Source organism: Theropithecus gelada, chromosome 4 (genome assembly GCF_003255815.1).
Source record: "Theropithecus gelada isolate Dixy chromosome 4, Tgel_1.0, whole genome shotgun sequence".
Taxonomy (NCBI): Eukaryota; Metazoa; Chordata; class Mammalia; order Primates; family Cercopithecidae; genus Theropithecus; species Theropithecus gelada.
The window spans coordinates 69,569,579-69,594,447 of NC_037671.1; the positions used below are offsets into that span (position 1 = coordinate 69,569,579).

The 24,869-nt window shown below is 36.4% G+C and overlaps 1 protein-coding gene across 20 annotated transcripts in view; it reads left to right on the top strand.

Annotated features, from left to right (window-relative positions):
* Positions 1-24,869, top strand: part of FAM135A (family with sequence similarity 135 member A) — a 135,223-nt gene that overhangs the window by 100,241 nt on the left and 10,113 nt on the right. For all 20 annotated transcript variants that reach the window (XM_025384023.1, XM_025384030.1, XM_025384040.1 and 17 more), the window contains 5 exons: positions 1,792-1,952; positions 6,341-6,432; positions 6,942-7,039; positions 9,372-9,523; positions 11,365-11,475. In XM_025384023.1, the coding sequence (XP_025239808.1) occupies positions 1,792-1,952; positions 6,341-6,432; positions 6,942-7,039; positions 9,372-9,523; positions 11,365-11,475 (614 nt within the window). The remainder of the gene's footprint in view (positions 1-1,791; positions 1,953-6,340; positions 6,433-6,941; positions 7,040-9,371; positions 9,524-11,364; positions 11,476-24,869) is intronic.

Below are 24,869 nucleotides of genomic sequence, written 5' to 3' on the forward strand. Positions count from 1 at the left end.
ATCATAGATAGTGCTAAAGGATTGAGTGTCGGCCCGGCGCGGTGGCTCAAGCCTGTAATCCCAGCACTTTGGGAGGCCGAGACGGGTGGATCACGAGGTCAGGAGATCGAGACCATCCTGGCTAACACGGTGAAACCCCGTCTCTACTAAAAAATACAAAAAGCTAGCCGGGCGAGGTGGCGGGCGCCTGTAGTCCCAGCTACTCGGGAGGCTGAGGCAGGAGAATGGCATAAACCCGGGAGGCGGAGCTTGCAGTGAGCTGAGATCCGGCCACTGCACTCCAGCCTGGGCGACACAGCCAGACTCCGTCTCAAAAAAAAAAAAAGGATTGAGTGTCTATTTTGTTGTCTGGTTTCTGTAATACAAAAAGTGCCTATTTGGTGACTCTCCGAAATGGAGAAATGAACATAATATACCCTTGGCCAGAAAGACCTATAGTTCCCGAATGATTGTGCTGTTCTGCTGTTTTATAGACTAGACATCCCTGATACAGATTCTCCAGTGGTAGTTTTGTGTTAGAAGTATGGAATAATTGAGGTCAAAACCCTTTTTTCATCAGTCCCTCATTTCTTCTCCATTAACTTCCAGACAGAAGCCAAGTTTTATGAGTTTATCTAGGAAATAAGGACAATATTAGTTAAATGAGTAACAGGGTAATGGAAACTTCGTAAACTTACCAGATGCTGATTGCCTTCAGCTAAGTCAGTGGTTTCCAAAATTGAGATTTCATGTACCAGTAAAATATCCAGAAAAATCTGGGGATGATACAGGTTTACCAGTGAGTACTGGTTCTTAAAATATTCTTCTGCCTCAGCCAGATTGAGTCATAATATTTGGGGTAAGAGGTCTGAGCATGTATATATAGAAAGAGATTTTTAAAGTTCTCAGATTATTCTGATTTATACACAAAAATTAAGATACATAGAGTCTAAAGCTAGTGAAACCACTGAGGTTAACAATGACCAATTAAAAAATTGTAATATGCAAGGAAAATAAAGTTTATATCACCATCTGGTTACTTCAGACCGTCTGAGTCATCAGAAAGCAATGATCTCTCATATAGACTCTATATGTTTTCGCCCAGCTTATCCTACTCAGTTTAATGTTTATCAGGTTCCTCTTCCAGCTTCACTTTATCAGTCCAAATGATGGATGTTCAATAGTTAATAATTTTTGATGTTTGCAATCCCCAAATTGATTAGATTGTCCGTCATTGCAAACGAGTATATACCACTAATTGTATGTAGTCATATTCCCCTCTTCATTCTGCTCCTTCTTATTGGTATTTTTAGAGAAAAATACAAATAACCTAATCTGCTAAATACTGTAACTACCATTCTCACTGTTACATTTTGTAAATCACTCCTTCCCTTCCACTTATGCAAGATTAAAAAGGAGCAAAGAGGGTAAGATTTGATTACAGGATAAACATCAGATTATCACCTCTCCAGTCCCTCTCCCAGCTTTTCTGTGCATACAGTATTAAATTTTGCAGAAAGCGTAACTCCACTCGGAATGTTTTCTTAGTTGATTTCAAGTTTAAAAGAATATTTTCAAGTGATTTCAGGTTGAAAGTGTTCATTGTGTTTGATAGAATATATACTACAAATAGTAAAGAAAATTACTCTCTGGTTTCTAAATCACTTAGGTGATGCCACATATTTTCATGGTTTTAAAACCAAATATTGTTGGGTTTCCACTTCTACAATTCTCTAAATTCAGGAGACTCTTTTTGGTTCTAACAACTGAATATGATCCTTAGTAAAGAGTATCTTTTATATTTTACTTCAGCTTCCTTCAGGCAAAAGAAGAACTGAAGCAACTAAAACTTCCTGGGTTCATGTACAGTGAAGTTCCTCTGCTGGCATCCTCAGTACCTTATTTTAGCATAGAAGAAGAGGATGGTTCTGAAGATGGAGTACATCTGATTGTCTGTGTGCATGGTTTAGATGGTATGTGACATCTATTGATGTAACCCAGAGCAACTCAATATATTTTTTTCCTAGTCTCATTTAATTTCATCTAATCTTTGAACCAAAAAAAGATTTTTAATTGCTTAAATTAATTGAATCTTAAATGCATTCTGAAACAGAAATATGCTTAATTTTACTTATCTTAAGTGTAATATTAGATTCCTTCGTAAGTAAACTTTCCATGGAAATGACACTTATGTGCCAACATTTTGTTTAATTTTGGATTTTTTTTTTCATTATACTTTAAGTTCTGGGATATACATGCAAAACATGCAGATTTGTTACATAGGTATACACATGCCATGGTGGTTTGCTGTCATCTACATTAGGTACTTCTCCTAATGCTATCCCTCCCCTAGTCCCCCACCCCGCGACAGGCCCCAGTGTGTGATGTTCCCCTCCCTGTGTCTATTTGTTCTCATTGTTCAGCTCCTACTAAGAAGTGAGAACATGTGGTGTTTAGTTTTCTGTTCCTGTGTTAGTTTGCTGAGAATGATGGTTTCCAACTTCATCCATGTCCCTGCAAAGGACATGAACTCAGTGGATTTTTTTTTATCTTCTCTCTTATTGTTGGTTTTGCCGGCTGTCACCTCATGGCAGTTATTTTGTCTCCCTTTGATAGTCTTTTTGGTTCCCTTTTACCTGACTGCTTTAAACTTTATGTGCTAGAAATAGAAAAATCAGTATTTCTAAGAAGTTAAAATTTCATTAATTAAGATATAAATTAAATTCTAAATACAGGTACCTGGCTTTAGTGCTGGGGTTTAATGACAGCTGTTTGGTTACTCAACAGTTTTTTTCTAGATGTAGGAACTGTTAGAAGATGCCAAATTTCTCTAGACCAATGCAATATTACTGTATTATAATGAGATTCTATAGCAACAAACTGGATTTTTATGGATTATGAAAATATTAAACAAATGTCCCTGGTACTAAATTAGCATAAAATTGTAGATTTTTCTTTAAAAAAAAAAAAAAAAAACAGACTCTCAAGAAATAAAGCATTCTCAATGCTAACTTTTCTTCCCTTTCCCCAAATAATAAAGTTTTCAAAGAATTATCTTCCAAGAAAGACTTCTGGACCCAGTAGAATCTCTGGGAAATTCTTTTTAAAAAATTTTAAGAAGCAAATTATCCCTATGTTACATAAATTGTTCTAGAGCAATGGAGGAAAAGGTATAAAGGAGCCCATTTTATTCCTTAAAGTTACCCTAACCTTGTTACCAAATCCGATAAAGATATCACACCAACACCCACCCTCAAAAAACAGTAGACCAATATAACATAAATATGCTTAATGAACTCAAATATATTTAACAAAACTCTAGCACTTGGAATTAATACACTAGAGTAAGTTACTGTAACAAATAAGGTTTATTTCCCAGAATGGAAAGATAAGTAAGTATAAAGAATTTTAGTAATAAAATACCCTGCATCAGCAAATCAAGTAAGAAACTGTATACAATTTAATAACCATTCCCAATTCTTAAAAGTAAGCACAAAACTTTGATCTCAGTCGGATTAGTCTGTTTCCTTAATGTGATTAAGCATATATATTTCAAGCCTATGGAAAACTTATAGTTTGTGGTGAATGTTAGAGGTACTCCTTTTAAAATGAAGAATAAAACAATTACCTCTGTCAATGCATTAAATCATAAAATTCTAAAAGGTAAATATCAGGTAAAATAAAAATTCAGCAGTTGATAATGACGTGTGTATATTGCTAGTAAACCAAAGGAATACTACACTATTTTTGAAGATAATTATTTTTGTATTTATATATGAGAGGAATTCAGAAAAAATGTGGAAAAATAAATTTGCCAGGCATGGTGCTGGACGCCTGTAATCCCAGCTACTCGGGAGGCTGAAGCAGGAAAATCACTTGAACCCAGGAGGCAGAGGTTGTAATGAGCCAAGACTGAGCCGCTGCACTCCAGCCTGGGCAACAGAGTAAGACTCCATCTCAAACAAACAAAAAAACAAACAAACAAAAATTGTGGGAAAATGGAGTTAAAAGATAAAAATAGAAATGTAAACTTCATTTCTCAATGTAAACTCTGTTAACTTAAAGACACCTTTGTAAGCAGTTATGCCAGCCATTCTAGTACATTTCCAAGAACTGAGGGTCCTGGGAATTTAGTCATGTCAGTGCTTTCTTTTTTACATTAAAAACCAAAGAAAAATGGATCCCCTTTACAGAGTTTTTAAGATAAGAAAACAAAGTAGTCAGAGGAACCAAATCAGGACTGTAAATCAAAACTCTCACAAAATTGCCCTCTTCATGAGAGTAATGAGTAGGAATATTGTCATGATGGAGAAGGACTCTCTGGTGAAGCTTTTCCAGGCATTTTTCTGCTAAAACTTTGGCTGATTTTCTCAAAACACTCTCATGATGAGCAGATGTTATCATTCTTTGGTCCTCTGGAAAGTCAAGAAGCAAAATGCCTTGAACATTCCTAACCACTGTTGCCTTGACCTTTGCTCTTAACTGGTCCACTTTTGCTTTGACTGGACCACTTCTACCTCTTGATAACCATTGGTTTGATTGTGCTTTGTCTTCAGGATCATACTGGTAAAGCTATGTTTCACTTCCTGTTACAATTCTTTGAAGAAATGCTTTAGGATCTTGATACCATTTGTTTAATATTTCCATTGAAAGCTCTTCTCTTGTCTGCAGCTAATTTGAGCACAATGGTGTCAAAAACCCATTGAGTGGAAAGTTTGTTCAACTTTAATTTTTCAGTCAGAATTCTGTAGGCTGAACCAATTGAGATGTCTAAGATGTCAGCTGTTGTTTGTGCTGTTAATTGTCAGTCCTCTTTAATTAGGGCATGAACAAAATGAAGTTGTTCCTCACAAATTGATGTGGGTGGTCTGCTGCTGTATGCTTTATCTTCAACATTGTTTTTTCCCTTTTTGAAACAAGTTATCCATTTGTAAACTGCTGATTTCTTTGGGGCATTTCCCAATAAACTTTTTGTAAAGCCTCAGTTATTTCACCATTCTTCCACTGAAGCTTCACCATAAGTTTGATGTTTGTTCTTGCTTCCATTTTAGCAGAATTCATGTTGTTTGATAAGGTTTCTTTTCAAACTGATTTCTTTTCTTTTTTTTCTTTTCTTTTTTTTTTTTTTTTTTTTTGAGACGGAGTCTCACTCTGTCAGCAATGGCATGATCTCGGCTCACTGCAAGCTCCACCTCCCGGGTTCACGCCATTCTCCTGCCTCAGGCTCCCAAGTAGCTGGGACTACAGGCATCTGCCACCACGCCCGGCAAATTTTTTGTATTTTTAGTAGAGACTGGGTTTCACCCTGTTAGCCAGGTGGATCTCGATCTCCTGACCTTGTGATCCGCCCGCCTTGGCCTTCTAAAGTGCTGGAATTACAGGCATGAGCCACCGCACCCAGCCTCAAACTGATTTCGTGCCTCAAACTAGATTCTATTCAGACATGTTACAACAGATTAGTATGTGTTTATTTTGGTGTGAAACATTTTTGAAACCCATACGTAGATTTTTTTATGATGCGCTTTCCATGAACCTTTTGAAGAACGCTTGTGTTCTGTATCTGTATTGTAAGTATATGTGTGAATGCCTTTTGAGTTAATAATTATTAAAATAAACTTTCTTAGATGTTTAAATGGATTTTTATTTTTCTCAGTCTGTGCCAGTATCACCAAAGGAAAGTCAACAGAGTAAATCTAAAGTGCATTCAGAGTTTGCTGTATGATTACCTAGAATGGTGATGGTAAGGCACCATTTGTAGCTACTGTAGCCAGCAGTCACCAAAGTGATATGCTAACAGTTTGATAAATAAATACACTATTAAGTAGAAAAGTGAAAGCCACCAAAACCACCTAAAAAACAAACTGTTGGCCAGGCATGGTGGCTCACACCTGTAATCCCAGCACTTTGGGAGGCCAAGGCAGGCAGATCACAAGGTCAGGAGATCAAAACCATCCTAGCTAACATGGTGAAACCCCACCTCTACTAAAAGTACAAAAAATTAGCTGGGCGTGGTGGCATGCACCTGTAGTCCTAGCTACTCGGGAGGTTGAGGCAGGAGAATTGCTTGAACCTGGGAGGCAGAGGTTTCAGTGAGTCGAGATCGTGCCACTGCACTCCAGCCTGGGCAACAGAGCAAGACTCTTTGTCTCAAAAAAGAAAAAAAAAACTGTTGAATTGACATTGCCTGGCTAATAGAAATCAACTTTGACATAAAAATTGAGAACTCTATTTCATAGTACATTGTCTATTCACAAATGGCATAGGCCATAAGCTTGTCTCTAAAAACTGTAAAAATATATGATGGTGGACTTTGTACCTTTTACTTTATCTCATCCTTTAAACATCATTTTTCATTTTTTAGGAAACAGTGCAGATCTTCGATTAGTAAAAACTTACATTGAACTTGGACTGCCTGGGGGAAGAATTGATTTTCTTATGTCTGAGAGAAATCAGGTACAATATGACAGTGTTTTCAGTGAAAACAAACATTTTTGTACTAGCTTCTACCTTAATTTTGACTTACTACAAAATGCCTGTAATAGTAGAAATCGTTTTTCTGATTTCTATGAAATTTAATGTAAATATATATCCAGAGGAAATATATATGATTTACATTTTGATTTATGATCTCTTCACATATGAAACACTTCTAGAATTCCACATTTCTATAGAAAAATTTCATTAATTAAACCATTGTAAGCATGTTATGTTTCATACTGGTAGTGAGCTAAACAACTAAATAATGTAAGTATTTTAAGAACACTGAACCTTTTTTTCCCCTAGAAATTTAGTCTCTTTGCTCATTTTAATATAACAAATATTACACTCACTAACTTCTCTAAAAAACGTTGGACTTAACCATATTTTCAGTACCTAAATTAAAAATAATGTTTATATTGTTAGTTTTTCTTGTGATTATACATATTCCCAAATACAATGTATGTGCTTTGCTTTCTTTTTAGAATGATACTTTTGCTGATTTTGATAGCATGACTGATCGTCTTTTGGATGAGATAATACAGTATATTCAGATATATAGTCTAACAGTCTCCAAAATAAGGTATCTTATTTAATATTATTCAATTTATTTTTATATTTCTATGAATTATAGAAAAGTTAAACAGAATTTGTGGTAGGATTGTCCTATTCTGAAATATAGGAGACTACAACTCAAATTAATTTACAGTGAAAAAAAGTAAAGATTTTAGGGAAAGATTTATATGAAATGTCCAAAAAAGCATTATCTGTAGAGAAGAAAGTGGGTTAGTGTTTACTTAGAGCTGGGGAAGATGAGGGATGGTGGGGATAACTAAAGGATATAGGATTTCTTTTTGAGGTGGAGAAAAGGTTCTAAAATTGATTATAGTGAGTTACAACTCTGTGAATATGTAGAGGCTCTGTGACTTACATATATGTATATGAAGCAACAAAAACACTTTAAAAGTTTGTATACTTTTTTTTTGAGGCAGGGTCTTGCTCAGTCACCCAGGCTAGAGAGCAGTGGCGCCATCTCAGCTCACTGCAGTCTCAACCCCCTGGGCTCAGGCGATCCTCCCACCTCAGCCCCCCAAGTTGCTGGGACTATAGGCATGCGCCACCATGTCCAGCTAATTTTTGTAGAGGTGGGGGTTTCGCTATGGTACCCAGGCTGGTCTCAAACTCCTGAGCTCAAATGATCCTCCCACCTTGGCTTCCCAAAGTGCTGGGATTACAGACGTGTGCCACCTTGCCCAGCCAGATTTTATGACTACTGTATACGTTTGTGAGTTAGTTTTCCACAAGCAAGACATGATGATTACGCCAATATGAGTTTCATTATTTAATTAGATCTTGTTAATAGATGTAGGAGAGAAGAGTCTTTATTTCAAAAAGGGTAGAATAAACTGACTACATTCATATCCCATCTAGGTTAGAGGAAGAAGCTGGTTCTGCATACTGTAAGCTTTTGGACAGTTTGTTTCCAACTTGAAGTATAGGGAATAAGAAGAGAGATAAGCAGTTTTTACCTAAAGTCACTTTTTAAAAAACAGAATTCTGTTAAAATATGAGAGAAGGTTCAGGTTTGTTGGTTGGAGGAAGAGATTATTTTCTTGTAATTATTCATTTGTGGATCTTAAAATCTTGTTTAGCTTTTATTCATTTATTATTTTATGATGAGAAAAATAATATTTCAACTTACTTATTCCTCAAAAGTATTGTCTTTCTGGTTAGATTGTCAGTTATAATCAATCATTTTCCAAAAGTGTAATCTGGTTGATTGTAGACTGTTAGCTACCAGCAGAATTCCCACCCCCACTACTTTAGGAAGTTCAGTTTGGGAGGGAAGTTTGTCCTGAGCTTCTCACAAGATACATCTGCAAGCTAGTGTTTAGACAGCTCTCAAGCTGTCTTCTTTCATTGCTAATTGTCCCCAGGGAATCTTATACCATCTACTGTAAAAATAACAGTAAGTAAACAGGCTCTTTTGATTTAAACCAGGGGTTCCCAAACCCTGGGCCACAGACTGGTACCTGTCCGTGGCCTCTTAGGAACCAGACCTCACAACAGGAGGTGAATGGCATTGGGGTGGGTGAGCAAGCATTACCCCCTGAGCTCCGCCTCCTGTCAGATCAGCAGTGAGCATTAGATTTGTGAACCCTATTTTAAACTGCACATGCAAGGGATCTAGGCTTTTTGTTCCTTATGAGAATCTAATGCCTGAGGTGGAATAGTTCCATCCCAAAAGCATCCCCACAACTCCCTGTTTGTGGAAAGATTGTCTTTCGTGAAACTGGTCCCTGGTGCCAAAAATGTTGGGGACCACTGATTTAAACCATTTCATAATAAAAGTGAAGTGCTAGCTACATAAATACTATTCTTTTTGCATAAGCGAAGATTTATAGTAGGAAAATGCACATATTTTACCTATGCCTTGAAAATACTGTTAGTCATAAACCTGTCCATCTTTGAAGTATAGACTAGAGAGTAAGAGAAACAGATATATACTTTTCCAAGTTGTCCTTTATAAATACAATTTCATCATTTTGTTTGAAATGATGAGTTAATAAGTAAATAATTTGTGTATGTACCTAAGAAGGCAAATAAGTAGTCATTATATTATTATCTTTAGTATGTATTTATATCTAAGCAGTTACAAACTTTGAATAAAAGTTTTCAGATTAATATCTTGTTTCTATAAACATTTAAATTATATAATAATGAGGATCTTCTATACATTCTCACATTTTTTTCCTTCAAAATGTGGTATATCATTTCAAAGTATCACTATACTTTTACAACATTAGAAATTTTCAAATTGTTAGTATTCACATCCATTTTATAGTGGATCAGCTTTGATTTTTCTTTCTAAAACTAATGCTGTGAGAAAAATAACTTTTTTTTCCCTCTTAAAGCTTTATTGGACATTCATTGGGCAATTTAATAATTCGTTCAGTGCTTACAAGGCCAAGGTTTAAATATTACCTCAACAAACTTCATACGTTTCTGTCTCTTTCTGGACCTCACCTTGGTACACTCTACAACAGCAGTGCTCTTGTTAATACAGGTAAAAAGTTTTATTCTGTATTAAAAATATGGAATAGAGAAAAAAATGTGAACTTAGTATTTTCTGGTATTTATTTTAGAACCAGTTTGTCACACACTGGGAATTTCGTGAAACAAAAAAATGTAGCAAATTTTCTGTTTTGTTATGCACATGAAATAAGTTGATAAAAGTCATTTTGGAAAATGACTTGTCTTATATTGAGATGGCATTTGTCAAAATTCACAAGAGCATTGTTTTTTTTTTTTTCCATTAAATTCTAAATATTTTTAGTAAAGTTTTATCTTATAAACAAACTATTTTGTCATTCCATTACTTGAACAGATAACAAACACCTACATTTAATACATTATAAAGTTATAACATTTTATACAGAATATTAATCCTAACTTTGGTTCAAAAACAGTAAAGAGATATTATGAGAAGTTAATATGAAAGTTAAGACCCGAATTTTGATTAGTATTTATATTCTCTTCAACAAATATTTGGAACTTGATTTGCCTTTTTTTTTTTTTTTGAGACAGTCTTACTCTGTCACCTGGCTGGAGTGCAGTGGCGCGATCCTGGCTTACTGCAACTTCTGACTCCCTGATTCAAGCGATTCTCCTACCTCAGCCTCCTGAGTAGCTGGGATTACAGGCATACGCCACCATGCCCAGCTAATTTTTGTATTTTTAGTAGAGACGGGGATTCACCATGTTGGCCAGGATGGTCTCGATCTCCTGACCTTGTGATCCGCCCACCTCGGCCTCCCAAAGTGCTAGGTTTACAGGCACGAGCCACTGCGCCCGGCCTTGATTTGCCTTTGTTTGGCTTGGTTTTTCCCTTAGATTTTTACAAAAATGATTTATAAGTTAGTCAATGATTCCCATTGTGAAAATAAATTGTATTTAACTCTGTCTCTTTTCATTGATCCCTGAAAATCTTATTTCTGTTTCCTTTATCACTTCCTTTTAATAACAAACCATACCATTTTTCCTGTATCCCATTTCAAGTTGGTGATTTAAAAAATACAGCCAGTTCTAGACTTTTACAGTTTGAAAAAGAGGAAATGAGAAAAATGAAGTCCTTAAATCATGTGTAATAGAACCCAACATGAATAGAATATAGTACTTTGAATTTCATTCTTCACTAAACTTTTTCCCAGATATGTTTCCAGCTGTCAGATTTAACCAATTAAAGGATTGTTTTGCCACTCTTCTCTTCCTGTTTCCCTGTCTAATATTAGAAGTAATGAAAATGGAAAGGAATAGTCTTGAACACTAATTTGAGTGATTAAGATTTTGCTTAATTTTCTTAAGAGCAAGATGCATTTAAATATGGGTTACTGATAATATAAAAAAAAATTAGTATAAAACAAATGATATTCAGCTGTCTTTTGAAAACATTAAACAATTTTTCATTCTAAGACGTGGTCCCTTTGCAATTAGTCTATTATGTCATAACTCAGTTGTAATTATAGACTGATCATTCTGTGTAGGCATTTGACCTACTACTGTATTTGAAGTTTTTCTTTATCTGCTTTATCATTTGAACGAATATATCTAAAGGTATGATTTTTCCAATTTGTTCTTCATGTGCTATTATCTGTTTTATTACTGAATGAAATAGAAATAGCAAGCTGTTCATCAGCCACCATTAATTCATAGTTAACCTAAGCATGCATGTTTATAAATGTTATCAGAACATGGAAATATTTTCCAAATGTATTTTTGATTAGCCAGCAAAAATGCTAATTTAGGCAATGTCATCTTTTGAAGTGAAATATATATGAAAATGAATAATCTTGGCATATGTTTCTATATGTTTTATTTCATACTTCTGTGTAATATATGACTCTCTAGGTCTCTGGTTTATGCAGAAATGGAAAAAATCAGGTTCGCTTTTGCAGCTGACATGTCGAGATCACTCAGACCCTCGCCAAACTTTTTTATATAAGCTTAGTAACAAAGCAGGTAAGTATATAACAGTTTGGAAAATATACATGTGAAAACTTTTTAAAAAATAAACATTTAGCAAATAAATTATCAACATGTCCTTCTAGTGATTAAAAAAAAGAAGTGTCATTCTACTGTAATTTCCTAATAATGAAATAGCAGACTCACAATTGAAACTAAGCAGTTGAGAGATTTGTTTAGTCTTTTTCACATGACTATATTTCTCTTTTGTGAGCTACACAGCTACTTTGAAATTGCCCTAAGAATTTCAACATTTGTAATTCAGTGCCAGTTTTGTTAGTCTCTTTTTAAACCATGTTTCTGCATGTCCTATCCCCACTGTTCTAGCTGTCTCCCACCCCAATCCTCACCCCTTTTTATAAACTGCCATGTTTTTCTACCTTCATATTATATTGTATTGTATTAGATTAGATTGGATTGGATTCGATTCGATTCAATTCGATTCGATGGCTAGCAAGCATTCCTGAAAGTGTCAGAAACTAAACTGTTAATGATTATCCTTTCTACAATTCTCACTACTGGATGAATCTTATTACTTATTTCATATTAACTAATTATTAATTATATTCCCCATTTTGCATATATATTCCAGGCTTTTACAACCTAAAGTTCTCAACTGCTCCTTTGCCATTTTTACTCTCTATAAATAACCTTACTTCTGACCTTATGCTGTCCCTCAATTCATCCTCATACATCTTCCCAGCATATTTTTTCCAGTGTCCTTTGAAATCCTTATTTGAGGGAAACAGACTGCCTTTATTTTCTTCAAAGAATGTTATCGCCGCTTACTTCTGAAAGTGGAGATGTAACTGAAACAGATTTTTTTTCCCCTCCTTGCCCCCATGTCTTCACTCCCCCCGGCTACAGAGTGGAGTTTGGCAAACTGTTTTTTTTTTTTTTTTTTTTTTTTTTGAGACGGAGTCTTACTCTGTCGCCCAGGCTGGAGTGCAGTGGCCGGATCTCAGCTCACTGCAAGCTCCGCCTCCCGGGTTTACGCCATTCTCCTGCCTCAGCCTCCCAAGTAGCTGGGACTACAGGCACCCACCACCTCGCCCGGCTAGTTTTTTGTATTTTTTAGTAGAGACGGGGTTTCACCATGTTAGCCAGGATGGTCTGGAGCTCCTGACCTCGTGATCCGCCCGTCTCGGCCTCCCAAAGTGCTGGGATTACAGGCTTGAGCCACCGCGCCCGGCCCAGCAAACTTTTTTTTAAAAAGGGCCAGATAGTAAATATTTTGGCTTTGTAGACCATACAGTCTCTTTGCAACTACTTAACAATATCATTGTAGTATGAAAACAGCCACAGAAAATACAGAAACAAATGAGCATGACTGTGTTTCAAACAAACTTTACTAATTCAAAAACAGCAGTAGCCAAATCTCACAGGCCGTGTCTTGCTAATACCTGCTGTAGAAGCTCAGTTCCTCGTTTACTAAGTACCACCTAAAGTAAGGAAAATAGTCCTCTTGCTTTCTATTTCTAATTGCAATCCAGTACTCCTCCACTGTCATATAAAACCACTTTATTTGAGGCTTGTATCATCCAAGCTGTGATACCATCCATTTTTCTTTAATATAATGACCTCCTGTGTTTATCCCAGGAGAATAAAAGACATTGACAAATGTTTGTAACACGATTATGTTTGGGAAAAGATTCTCCGCTTGGATCTTAGCGTACTTAGATCTGGAATCATTTTTGGTAATTTGACGAGTCAGCCCTTTAGATAATTCGTTATGCATCAGCGTGCCTTTCTCAACTCCAGTGTCCCTTCATTCCACTCCATGTTGAACTCATACCCATGGCTACACTGTACTTATGAAATTTCAGCCAACATTCCATTCTATTACTGTGATGTCTTTTTTTTTTTTTTGAGACAGAGTCTTGCTCTGTCGCCCAGGCTGGAGTGCAGTGGCCGGATCTCAGCTCACTGCAAGCTCCGCCTCCCGGGTCTACACCATTCTCCTGCCTCAGCCTCCCAAGTAGCTGCGACTACAGGTGCCCGCCACCTCGTCCGGCTAGTTTTTTTTTTGTATTTTTTTGGTAGAGACGGGGTTTCGCCATGTTAGCCAGGCTGGTCTCAATCTCCTGACCTCGTGATCCGCCCATCTCGGCCTCCCAAAGTGCTGGGATTACAGGCTTGAGCCACCACGCCCGGCCACTGTGCTGTCTTATCCTTCTTTTTCTCTCACTCCCTTCTTCTCAGCTGCTTTTTAGACTCATTTGTGATTGCTACTACATTTTCTTAAGTCTCCCTGCCCTTTGTGCTTTTACTCCCTTCCTGACTCAAGCTTCAGACTCTATGGATTACTTTTGTCATTCATGTATTACTCTTTGTTTTTCTATCCTAGTTGTCTTGCAAATCTACATTACTGTTTTTATACTTAGCCTTTGAGCTGTTCCAAAAAAGATCACACAGACATGCAGAATCAGCAGCACTGTAGGTCCATGGGGTCCCTATCTAGTTATCTCTAGTTAGCTTCCTATCTATTCCCTTAGATACTCTCCCACATTTTCACCTTTCCTCAAACTTCAGATTTTCACTGCTCCCTTCATTGCTCACAATTAGTTTTGTTTTTCCTTTCTACTTTATCTTTGAAATTCAAGACATTTCTTTCTACCTACTAATATTAACTAACCTGTGTTTTCCTTTTAGTTCAGTGGAAGATTTATAATCTGTTCAAGAATAATTACCCTCTTCATTTTGGAACTCATTCCTTCTCATCAGTATCTTTAAACTCTTCCCCTTTTCAGTAATTAATCCTTTAATAGATAAAGTTATTCCCATTTCTTCCATCTTAATAGTAATAAATATTTTTCTTGGTCACTTATTCTGTACTTGTTCCCCTATTTCCACTTTTTTTGAGGGGGTTGGGGGGCACGGTTGAGCCTTTTGAAAGAGAACAGTCACTTTCATTACTTCCCCCTTTTTTTCACTTTATTGGTTTTTGTATGCACCACTCCACTGAAGCTTGCCAAATCCGGTGATCTCTTTTCTTTTATTTGAACATTAGGATATTTAAGACTACTGAAAACTCCTTCTTGAAATACTTTCTCCATTTTTGTGGGATCCACCTCTCCTGGTTTTTTTGCATCTTGGCTTTTTTTCTGCTTCCTATATGGGCTTCTTTTCTTTCCTTGCCCGTTTATGAAAGCTGTTCTTGTGTTTTAGCCTCTGTCTTCTGCTCTTCTCACTCTGTACATTCTTCTTGGACACCATCATTCCATATCCATCTTTACCATTGGTAGCTCTCAAATATTAATATGTATCTCTAGCTTGTCCTATATGCTGTGCTCTAGACTTATACACCTAGAGGCCTACTTAGCATCTTCACAGAGATGTCTCATGGGTGCTTCAAATCTAGTGTTTTCAGACAGTGCATCTGTTCCCTCTGATTAGTTCTCTGGATTCCACATCTACTGGAATGGCATCACCATCTGCCTAGTGAGAAACTTAGAAACTGTTCTTGACTCTGCTTTCTTATTTATACCCCATATCTACGGAATTACCAAGTTTTAAAACATTTAACCTTCTTAATGGCTGATGGATGCTTCTCTTCTTCTTCTTTGCCACTGCCTTAGTTCAGCCTTCATCACTTTTACTTAGATTATTGTTCAAACTAGTTACCCTTCCACATATATACCCCCTTCTCCCCATTCTCACTTCCTCGTTAGATGAAATGATCATCCAGTGAAGCCATAGATTATATTGGCCATTTAATATCAAACCGTATTGGTCCCATTTGAAAATCTTTCATGATGCTTTGTGGTGTCCACAGTGAAGTTTAGATTCCATGGATAAGAGCATCAAGCCCTCTATAATCTGGTCTCTGATTCTTTGTTTTCTTTTTATCCTACACATTCACACACACACACACACACACACACACACCCTTTGCTGTGGTCATGCTATTCATGGTTTTTGATTGCTTGCATTTTCTCATGCTTTTTGTATCACCCATTCCCCCTCATGTGTTTACTCATCTTTTCAGAAATAATTCTGTTTATCTTCTAAAATTAAACTCTAATGCCACCTGCTATCAAAAGCTTTTCTTGATGCACTATCTGATTTAATGCTCCTCTATTCTCAGAATACTCGCTATATACCTTTGGGGTTTTTTGAGACAGGGTCTCTCTGTCACCCAGACGGGAGTACAGTGGCACAATCATAGCTCACTGCAGCCTTGAACTCTTGGATCAAGCAATTCTCCCACCTCAGCCTCCTAAGTAGCTGTCCCAGATTTCCTTTTTGTCCCCAATCTTATGTCTCCAGGACTGATTTCATTAATGAATTTCAATCCTCATTTGCCTGCTAGACATCTCAATTTACATATCAAACTAAATACATCTAAAACAGAACATACTGTCTTCTTTGGCCATTTCTCCTGTTGTCCTTTTTTTTAATAGTACTGTTCTCTCAATTACTTCTTTGAGACATCTTCGGATCATCTTTGTTTGACCTCACTTCTTTGCCTCCCATGTCTCAAAATTGTTAATATTATCTCTGAACTTCCATACCATTATAAATCAACCTTTTACCATACTCATTATAGTTTATCTCATGTCAGTTATTTTTATGTCTTAACTTCCTTTCCTTAAGTAGGATCTGTCATGACAGCTCATTCCCATTTCCTACATACACATTCAGTATGTACCATAGCTCTTCTAGTATATACCGATTGATTAACAAATGAATCAATGATATTTTAATATTATTTTCAATATTCAAAAACAGTTTAGGCCGGGCGCGGTGGCTCAAGCCTGTAATCCCAGCACTTTGGGAGGCCGAGACGGGCGGATCACGAGGTCAGGAGATCGAGACCATCCTGGCGAACATGGTGAAACCCCGTCTCTACTAAAAAATACAAAAAACTAGCCGGGCGAGTGGCGGGCGCCTGTAGTCCCAGCTACTCGGGAGGCTGAGGCAGGAGAATGGCGTAAACCCGGGAGGCGGAGCTTGCAGTGAGCTGAGATCCAGCCACTGCACTCCAGCCTGGGTGACAGAGCGAGACTCCGTCTCAAAAAAAAAAAAAAAAAAAAAAAAAAAAAAAAGTTTAAATGTTATATAGTAAGATGTAAGTCTAGCCCATATAATCAGCGACTGGTAGTTCCAAGTCCAAAGTTACTTGGATTTGTGAACTTAAGCCCTGGCCATTTAAATCTACATCTTTTTTTATCCTCATTCCTATCACCCATGTCTTCCATTCTACTCTTGAAATATTTGATATTAATAGATTTAGTTATTGAAAATACCACTACTTTTGAGTCCTGCTTTAGCTTTTTCAGGATTCTACCTTAAATGTTGTTCTTAATATGAGAAAGAGATTTGGGAATGATTATTACAGGTACTATTATTAGAATCAGTGAAAGGAAAATTCTCTTATAGATTGGGTTTTATTATTTTGTTTGTAATGATACAAAGCATCAATGGTAAGTTTCTTACAATATACAGAAATATATACTTGATTGATCAAATTACAGGATATTCCTACAAAATGAAACATGGCATATACTTCTCATGTGAGAAAAACAACATTAGCTAGAACCATTGTGTGGAGCTATGGAGTTCATACCCTTTGCTGACAGGTTAGGAAATGTGTGAAAGGCAGAGCTGAACATAAGTGTTCCTGAGGTCTATGTCTTTATACAGCATTATAGAAAGTAAAGTTTAATTAGCAATAGTAATAGCAGCATAAGAATATCTAAACTAAAGAAAATGTAACTGTAAATTTTTACAATATAGATTAATCCATGGCCTTCCACATCTTTACAGATGTGTGTGTTAATAAGTTTCTAATTATTAACAGGAGTGAGTATATCTTTTGTACTTGAGCTGTTCTTAAGGATTAGTTCAATTTTGTTAAGTTATTAATTTATTATTCACCTTATAATGCATGATCTGGTTGTACTAGTCTAAAACCGTTAAGAAGCAAACTTAGACATCACACATAGGTATTAGTTATAGTTCAAACACTGACTAGGCTACCTAATTTAAATAAACTCCAGTTTCCTTATTGGTAAAATGAGAATAGTAGTATCTCACAAGATTATTAAAAGGATTAAGTGAGATAATATGTGTAAAGTGATTCTGTAGCGTTCAAAACTTAGTAAATGGTAAATGGTTAAAAAAAAAAAAAGTGACTTAAATAATACTACTATCATAAGCTGGGTGTAGTAGCTCACACCTGTAATCTCACCACTTTGGGAGGCTGAGGTAGGTGAACTGCTTGGGCTTAGGAGTTTAAGACTAGCCTGGGCACCAGGCACGGTGGCTCACGCTGTAATGCCAGCTCTTTGGGAGGCTGAGGCAGGCAGATCACCTGAGGTCGGGAGTTCGAGACCAGTCTGACCAACATGGAGAAACCCCATCTCTACTAAAAATACAAAATTAGCCAGGCATGGTGGTACATGCCTGTAATCCCAGCTACTCAGGAGGTTGAGGCAGGAGAATCGCTTGAACCTGGGAGGCAGAGGTTGCAGTGAGCCGAGATCTTGCCATTGCACTCCAGCCTGGGCAACAAGAGCAAAACTCCGTCTAAAGAAAAAAAAAAAAAAAAAAAAAAAAAGATATATGACCTCATTTTGTACCCCAAGCTGATAAAGCAAAAAAATGTTAGTTATCAGGAACAGCCTCTTTGCCTCCNAAAAAAAAAAAAAAACCTCGCAAAAAAAAAAAAAAAAAAAAAAAAAGACCAGCCTGGGCAACATGGTGAAACCCCATCTCTACAAAAGATACAAAAATTAGCCGGGCATGGTCATGCATGTGCACCTGTAATCCCAGCTACTCCAGAGGCTGAGGCACAAGAATTGCTTGAACCAGAGATATGGAGGTTGCAGTCAGCTGAGGTCATGCCACTACACTCCAGCATGGGGTATAGAGCCAGACTTTGTCTCAAAAACTAAAAAAAAAAGCCCACTAGTGCCAGGCATGGTGGCTCACACCTGTAATCCCAGCACTTTGGGAGGCTGAGGCAGGTGGATCACCTGAGGAAAGGAGTTTGAGACCATCCTGGCCAACTTAGTGAAACCCCATCTCTACTAGAAATATAAAATTAGCCAGGCGTGGTGGTGGGTGCCTATAATCCCAGCTACTGGGGAGGCTGAGGCAGGAGAATCACTTGAACCCAGGAGGCGTGGGATGCAGTGAGCCGAGATCGCACCATTGCACTCTAGCCTAGGCAACAAGACTGAAACTCTGTCTCAAAAAAAAAAAAAAAAAAACCCGCTGGTATTATAGATTACAAAAATTGACGTTTACACAAACAATATATATCTATTTTAGGAAAAATTTTTTAACAAAACTTTTATCTAAATGCTGATATTACTAGTTATAAAAATTATTTGAACGACTTAAAATTGTTTTTATGTTTTAAGATTTATCTTTGTACTCACAAGTTTATTAGTATATACCTGAATTGAATTAATATCCATTTTGGGAAAAAACATTAAAGAGTACTATTTTCTGGCTGAGCGCAGTGGCTCATGCCTGTAATCCCAGCACTTTGAGAGGCCGAGGTGAGTGGATCATCTGAGGTCAGGAGTTTGAGACCACTCTGGCCAACATAGTGAAACCCTTCTCTACTAAAAATACAAAAAAATTAGTCCAGTGTGGTGGCACACACCTGTAATCCCAGCTACTCAGGAAGCTGAGGCAGGAGAATCACTGGAACCCAGGAGTTGGAGGCTGCAGTGAGCTGAGATCCTGCCACTATACTCCAGCCTGGGCAACAGAGCAAGACTCCATCTCAAAAAGAAAAAAGTACTATTTTCTGGTAATTGTGACTAATGCATTGGTTAATACTAAAATACTGGAAAAGTAATAATAGCTAATACACATGTAACATTTACCACGTTCTAGGTATAATTTAAACACACATACATATTAGCTTATTTAACTCTCTGGGGTAGGAATATTGTCCCCACTTTGTAGGTGAGGACACTGAAGCACAGAGAGATTAAATGACTTGCCTGAGGTCACTTAGCTTTATGAAAAGCTAGTAAGCATTCGTGCATGGTTCAAACTGCATCATGTTAAGCCAACAATGTACGTTTTCAAGAACTTAAGAAGCTGCCTCTAATTGCACTTTTAAATATCAACAAGTATTTCAATTGATTTTAAAATTATAATGTTGTAGAGATTGAAACAAGTGTCTCGAACTATTTCATGTGGGGTGTTGGGTTTTGGATTTTTTGAGCCACAGGGGGGCATCATCTAATGAATTGTGAGAAATGAGTAGTCCATCCCTAGAAAGTTGCTATGCCTGTATATTTACATATAATTACTTTATTCACAAAATAGAATATTTAGGTTCACATCAAACAAATAAATAAAACAAGAAAACATAGAACAAAGAAAAAGAGTACTTAACCAATATGCTATTCTCTAGTGGTTTAAAACAATCAAAAGTGATCGTTTCTTTTTTATATTTTATTCTTCTTAAGCTACAGTCTTGGATGTCCTGGTTTGATTATTGCTTCAGTTTCTTCTGAACAGCGAATTTTCTGTTCTTTTACCTAAAATTACTTGTCTAAATCAAAATTCAGGCTTTCGCCCTTTTGCCTTTTTTATTTAAGGAAAGCCTCTTCTGTGGGTCATCCTTTTGAAACAGTCTTTTTCTATGCAACGTATCATTAGTTAATAGCTTTTCTTTTATTGAAAGCTGTTCATTATTTTAAAATGAAGAAAGCTTTTTAAAAGCCTAAAGTAATTTGTGTGTTTTGTAAAACAATTGAGAAATACTATATTTTTTATAAAAATCATAAATTTATTGGGTGAGAAATTACCTTTTCTTGTGAACACAATAGATCTGGTAAAGGGTTACAGAAATGTTACTTTTAAAGGGAAATTACCTATTCTGATTAAGGAATTACAATTATAAACATTCATTAAATTTTTATAGCAACTTTTGACAAAACCTATGATATTCTACAGATTGCTAATAGAATATGTAAATAATTTGCAGGCAGCATACAAGCATCTCAGCATTGAATAGCAGGGGAAAGAAAGATGAAGGAGCTAGAGCAATGCGAAAAGTAAAATAAATATATAATATACAGACATTTGATGACACCAGTGTTAAAGTAGTCAAGGTTATATTACTAAAGCAGAGAGAGGAATCATGGCCACTCTGACATTCCATAATGAGGGCTCAAAATAGCCAAAAAAGAATCTATTCATTGTTGGAATTTCAAAAACAAAGTATCCTTATTTTAAGATCTTCCTAAAAACAACTTGCTTAGAGTCTTTTTACCAGCTGTTGAATTCTGACCAATAAAGTATAAAAATTAAATAAAGCTCCTGCTGTCCTACTGAGGTACAAAGTACTCTTTGTATCCAGGAGATTACAGAGGGATTTAATCTTAGGTATCACTTTTGATATGTAAATAATATGTATATTTTGTTTCTGAAAGTGTGGGAAAGAACCAGCATCGGCTAACATTGTTTTAGGAAGAAAATTCATTCAAATTTATTTAAAATGAGTAAAAATAAGAATAGTTTAATATTGTTTAGAGTATATCAGTTTTAAAAGTACAGAGTTTTCTTAGCTTCAACACTATTGACATTCTGGGCTGGAGAATTCTTTATTTTCAGGGGTTGTTGTGAACATTGTAGCATGTTTAGCAGCATCCCTGGCCTCTGCCCACTAGATGCCAGTAGCACATACACTTTTCCACCCTCAGCGGTGACAACCAAAAATACCTTCAAATGCTGCAGAATATTCCTTGGGGCAGAAAATCACCAGTTTGGAACCACTGCTTTAGCCAGTTCCAGAGAGTAAACACAAAATGACTCAAAGTGAATTGCATTAAAACTCTGAAGTTTTAGAACAAATGAGTAGCCAGAAGAATTGGAAAGACTTTAGATTATGAAGATGAAAGTTGCAATGAAGGTGTTCATATATCAATTATGTTATGTAGTCCAGAGCAATATGGAAGATTTATTTTAATCTTTTTCGTGGTAAAAAGTAACAACATACTTACAAATTTTTCTGGTTAAACCATGTCATCCTATAAATAGGGAAATCTTGTCACTTTCCCAAATTAAAGGTAACCATTCAACAAATAATTAGGCACTTGAGGGGCTCAGTGAAGTATTCACCCACAGACCAGTTAACTAGGTTGTCTTTGAGGAGCTAGAATCAAGGTAGGTATAGAAAAGATGAACCTAGAATATTAGCTCCCACAGTAGACTTCCGGCATTTTTGTTGGCTGTACTTCAACACAGGTGAAGTACTGCTGTAATTCCTATCAGCACTGCACCTCTGGAGCTTGCCGTGCTTCACTTTGAGTTTGTCTTCTGTAGCCAACACTGCTAGACAAGAAATTGAAACCAAAAGATTCAAAAAGGGCCATAATATATTTAACTAACTTGGTTCTTGGCTAATATAAAAAACAAACCTTCTGTGTAAAAGCACAATATTAGTATTAATATATTTGTTGAATAACTAGAAAACTGGTTACCAAGTTTAAAATGCATTTTTAAAGTACGATACTGTCATAAGAATCACATTTAGAAGTATAACAGCGTCGTGTGTTTAATCAGTATCAGAATTTTTACATTTATTTTATTATCATGGAAACTGAGAGTGAAAGGGTATCTTTGAAATCCTCTGACTATTCTTTACTGATTTTGCCTACTTCCACTGAGCTGCGTGAACATGAGGAGCCATAGACACTTCTTGCAGGGATCTCAGTCTAAAGCAGTAATTCCAAACCTTAGTGGTGTTTCTCTAGAGAAGTACATCAGAATCTCTGCAAAGAGCTATTTTGAAAAATGTCTTTAATATAATTTTATTTGGAAAAATGTAATGACTTTTATTCTTAAAAATATAGAAATCTTTTAAAAATCTTAATCAATGGGAAATTTGTGAGGAAGTTTTAAATGATCATGTGATCGGGCAAATACATAATTAATTCACAGAGCACACATCTGGAGGTAACATGTAATATTGTTTATGCCTGAGTGGTATAATGTGTACTGCTGTTCCTAATACATAACAACCCAACAGAAAAAAAATGGGCAAAAGAGAAAAGAGGTAGTTAGCTACCAAAGAATAAAATTAAAAATACATATATATGGAAAGCCAATAAACAATAAGTTAATCATTTTTGCCTTTAGGTTGGTAAAATTTAAAAGATGCTATACAGTATTGATGAGCGTGTGAAACAGAAATCTTCATATATTAATGGTGGAAGGAGACATTACCTTTTTGGAGAGTACATTTATCAGAATTTTAAGAATGTACTCAACAATTCCACTTTTGGGATTTTTCCTACAGAAATCTCACATAATTAGGTAAAAGCTATTCATTGCAGTGTTATACTTTTTTTATGTCCGTTCCCCTCTGAAGTGGAATGGACATAAATGTCCTTCGCTAGGGAAATAGGAAACATACTAAAAGTTAATCCTGGTAATTCCATGTAGAAGTTAAAAGAATGAGATAAATTTATTTATACAAACATGAAAAGCTGTCCCCAAAATATTAAGGGAAAAAAAGACATAAAATAGCATAACTACTATAATCCTAGTTATATTTTTAAAATGAAAAATCGTGTGTATACCAAGAAAGGAATTTGGAACAAAATACAGACATGCCTTGGAGATACTGTGGATTTGGTTCCAGATCACCATAAAAAAAGGTGAGTCACGTGAATTTTTTTGGTTTCCCAGGGCATATAAACGTTATATTTACGCTATACTATAGTCCAGAGTGTACAATAGCATTATGTCTAAAAAAAAAATGCATACTTTAATTTTAAAATACTTTATTGTTAAAAATGCTAATGATTATCTGAGCCTTCAGCTAGTCGTAATGTTTTTGCTAATCAGGATGGTGGTTGCTGAAGATTGAGGTGGCTATGGCAATTTCTTAAATTACAACAACGAGGTTTGCGGCATTAATTGACTCTTCCTTTCACAAAAGATATCTCTGTAGCACATGATGCTGTTTGATAGTATTTTACCCATAGTAGAACTTCTTTCAAAATTAGAATCAATCCTCTCAAACCCTGCCACTGCTTTTTCAACTAAGTTTATGTAATATTCCAAATCTTTTGTTGTCATTTCAACAATGGTCACAGCATCTTTACCAGGCTAGATTCCATCTCAAGAAATCACTTTCTGTGTTCATCCATAAGAAGCAACTCTTCGTCTATTCAAGTTTGATCATGAGATTGCAGCCATTCAGTCACATCTTCGGGCTCCATTTCTAATTCTAGTTCTCTTGCTATTTCCGCCACATCTGTAGTTACTTTCTTCACTGAAGTCTTGAACCCCTCAAAGTTATCCATGAAGGCTGGAATCAGCCTCTTCCAAACTTCTGTTCATGTTGATATTTTGACCTCCTCCCATGAATCATGAATATTCTTAATGGCATCTGTAATGGTGAATTTTTTCCCAAAGGTTTGCATTTTACTTTGCTCAGATCCATCAGAGGAACCACTACCTATGACAGCTATCACCTTACAAAATGTATTTCTTAAGTAATAAGACTTGAAAGTCAAAATAACTAATGGATCACTTGGGCTGCAGAATAGATGTTGTGTTAGCCCACATGGAAACATCATTAATCTTGTATATCTCCATGAGAGGTCTTAGTTGAGTACGGGGATTGTTAATGAGCAATAATATTTTGAAAGGAATCTTTTTTTCTGAGTTGTAGGTCTCAACTGTGGGCTTACAATATTCAGTAACCCATGCTGTACACAGATGTGCTGTAATCCAGGCTTTGTTGTTCCATTAATAGAGCACAGACAGAGTAGATTTCATATAATTCTTAACGGCTTAAAGTAGCCGTTTCATATAATTCTTAACGGCTTAATAGTGAAAAGTAGCCCTTTTTATTTCCTTCAAGAACTTTTCCTTTGCATTCACATCTTGACTAACTCTTTTGCACAAGAAGCCTGGTTTTCAGCCTGTCTTGGCTTTTGACATGCCTTCCTCACTAAGCTTAATCATTTCTAGCTTTTGATTTAAAGTAAGAAACAGAGCCAGGCATGGTGGCTCACGCTTGTAATCCCAGAACTTTGCGAGGCCAAGGCTGGGGATCACTGAAGCCTAGGAGTTTGAGATCAGCCTGAGCAACACAGTGAGATCCTATTTCTACAAAAAAAAACAAAAATGTACCCAATGTGTTGTTGCATACCTGTCGTTTCAGCTACCTCGGAGGTTGAGGTGGGAGGATCCCTTGAGCCCAGGAGGTAGAGGCCACAGTGAGTCATGATTGCACCACTGCACTGTAGCCTGGGTCAGGGTGAGACCCTGTCTCAAAAAATAAAAATAATTAATGGGAGAAACATGTGACTTTTCCTTTCACTTGAGCATTTAGAGGCCATTGTGGGGTTATTGATCGGCCCAATTCCCATATAGTTGTGTCTCAGGGACTAGAGAGGCCC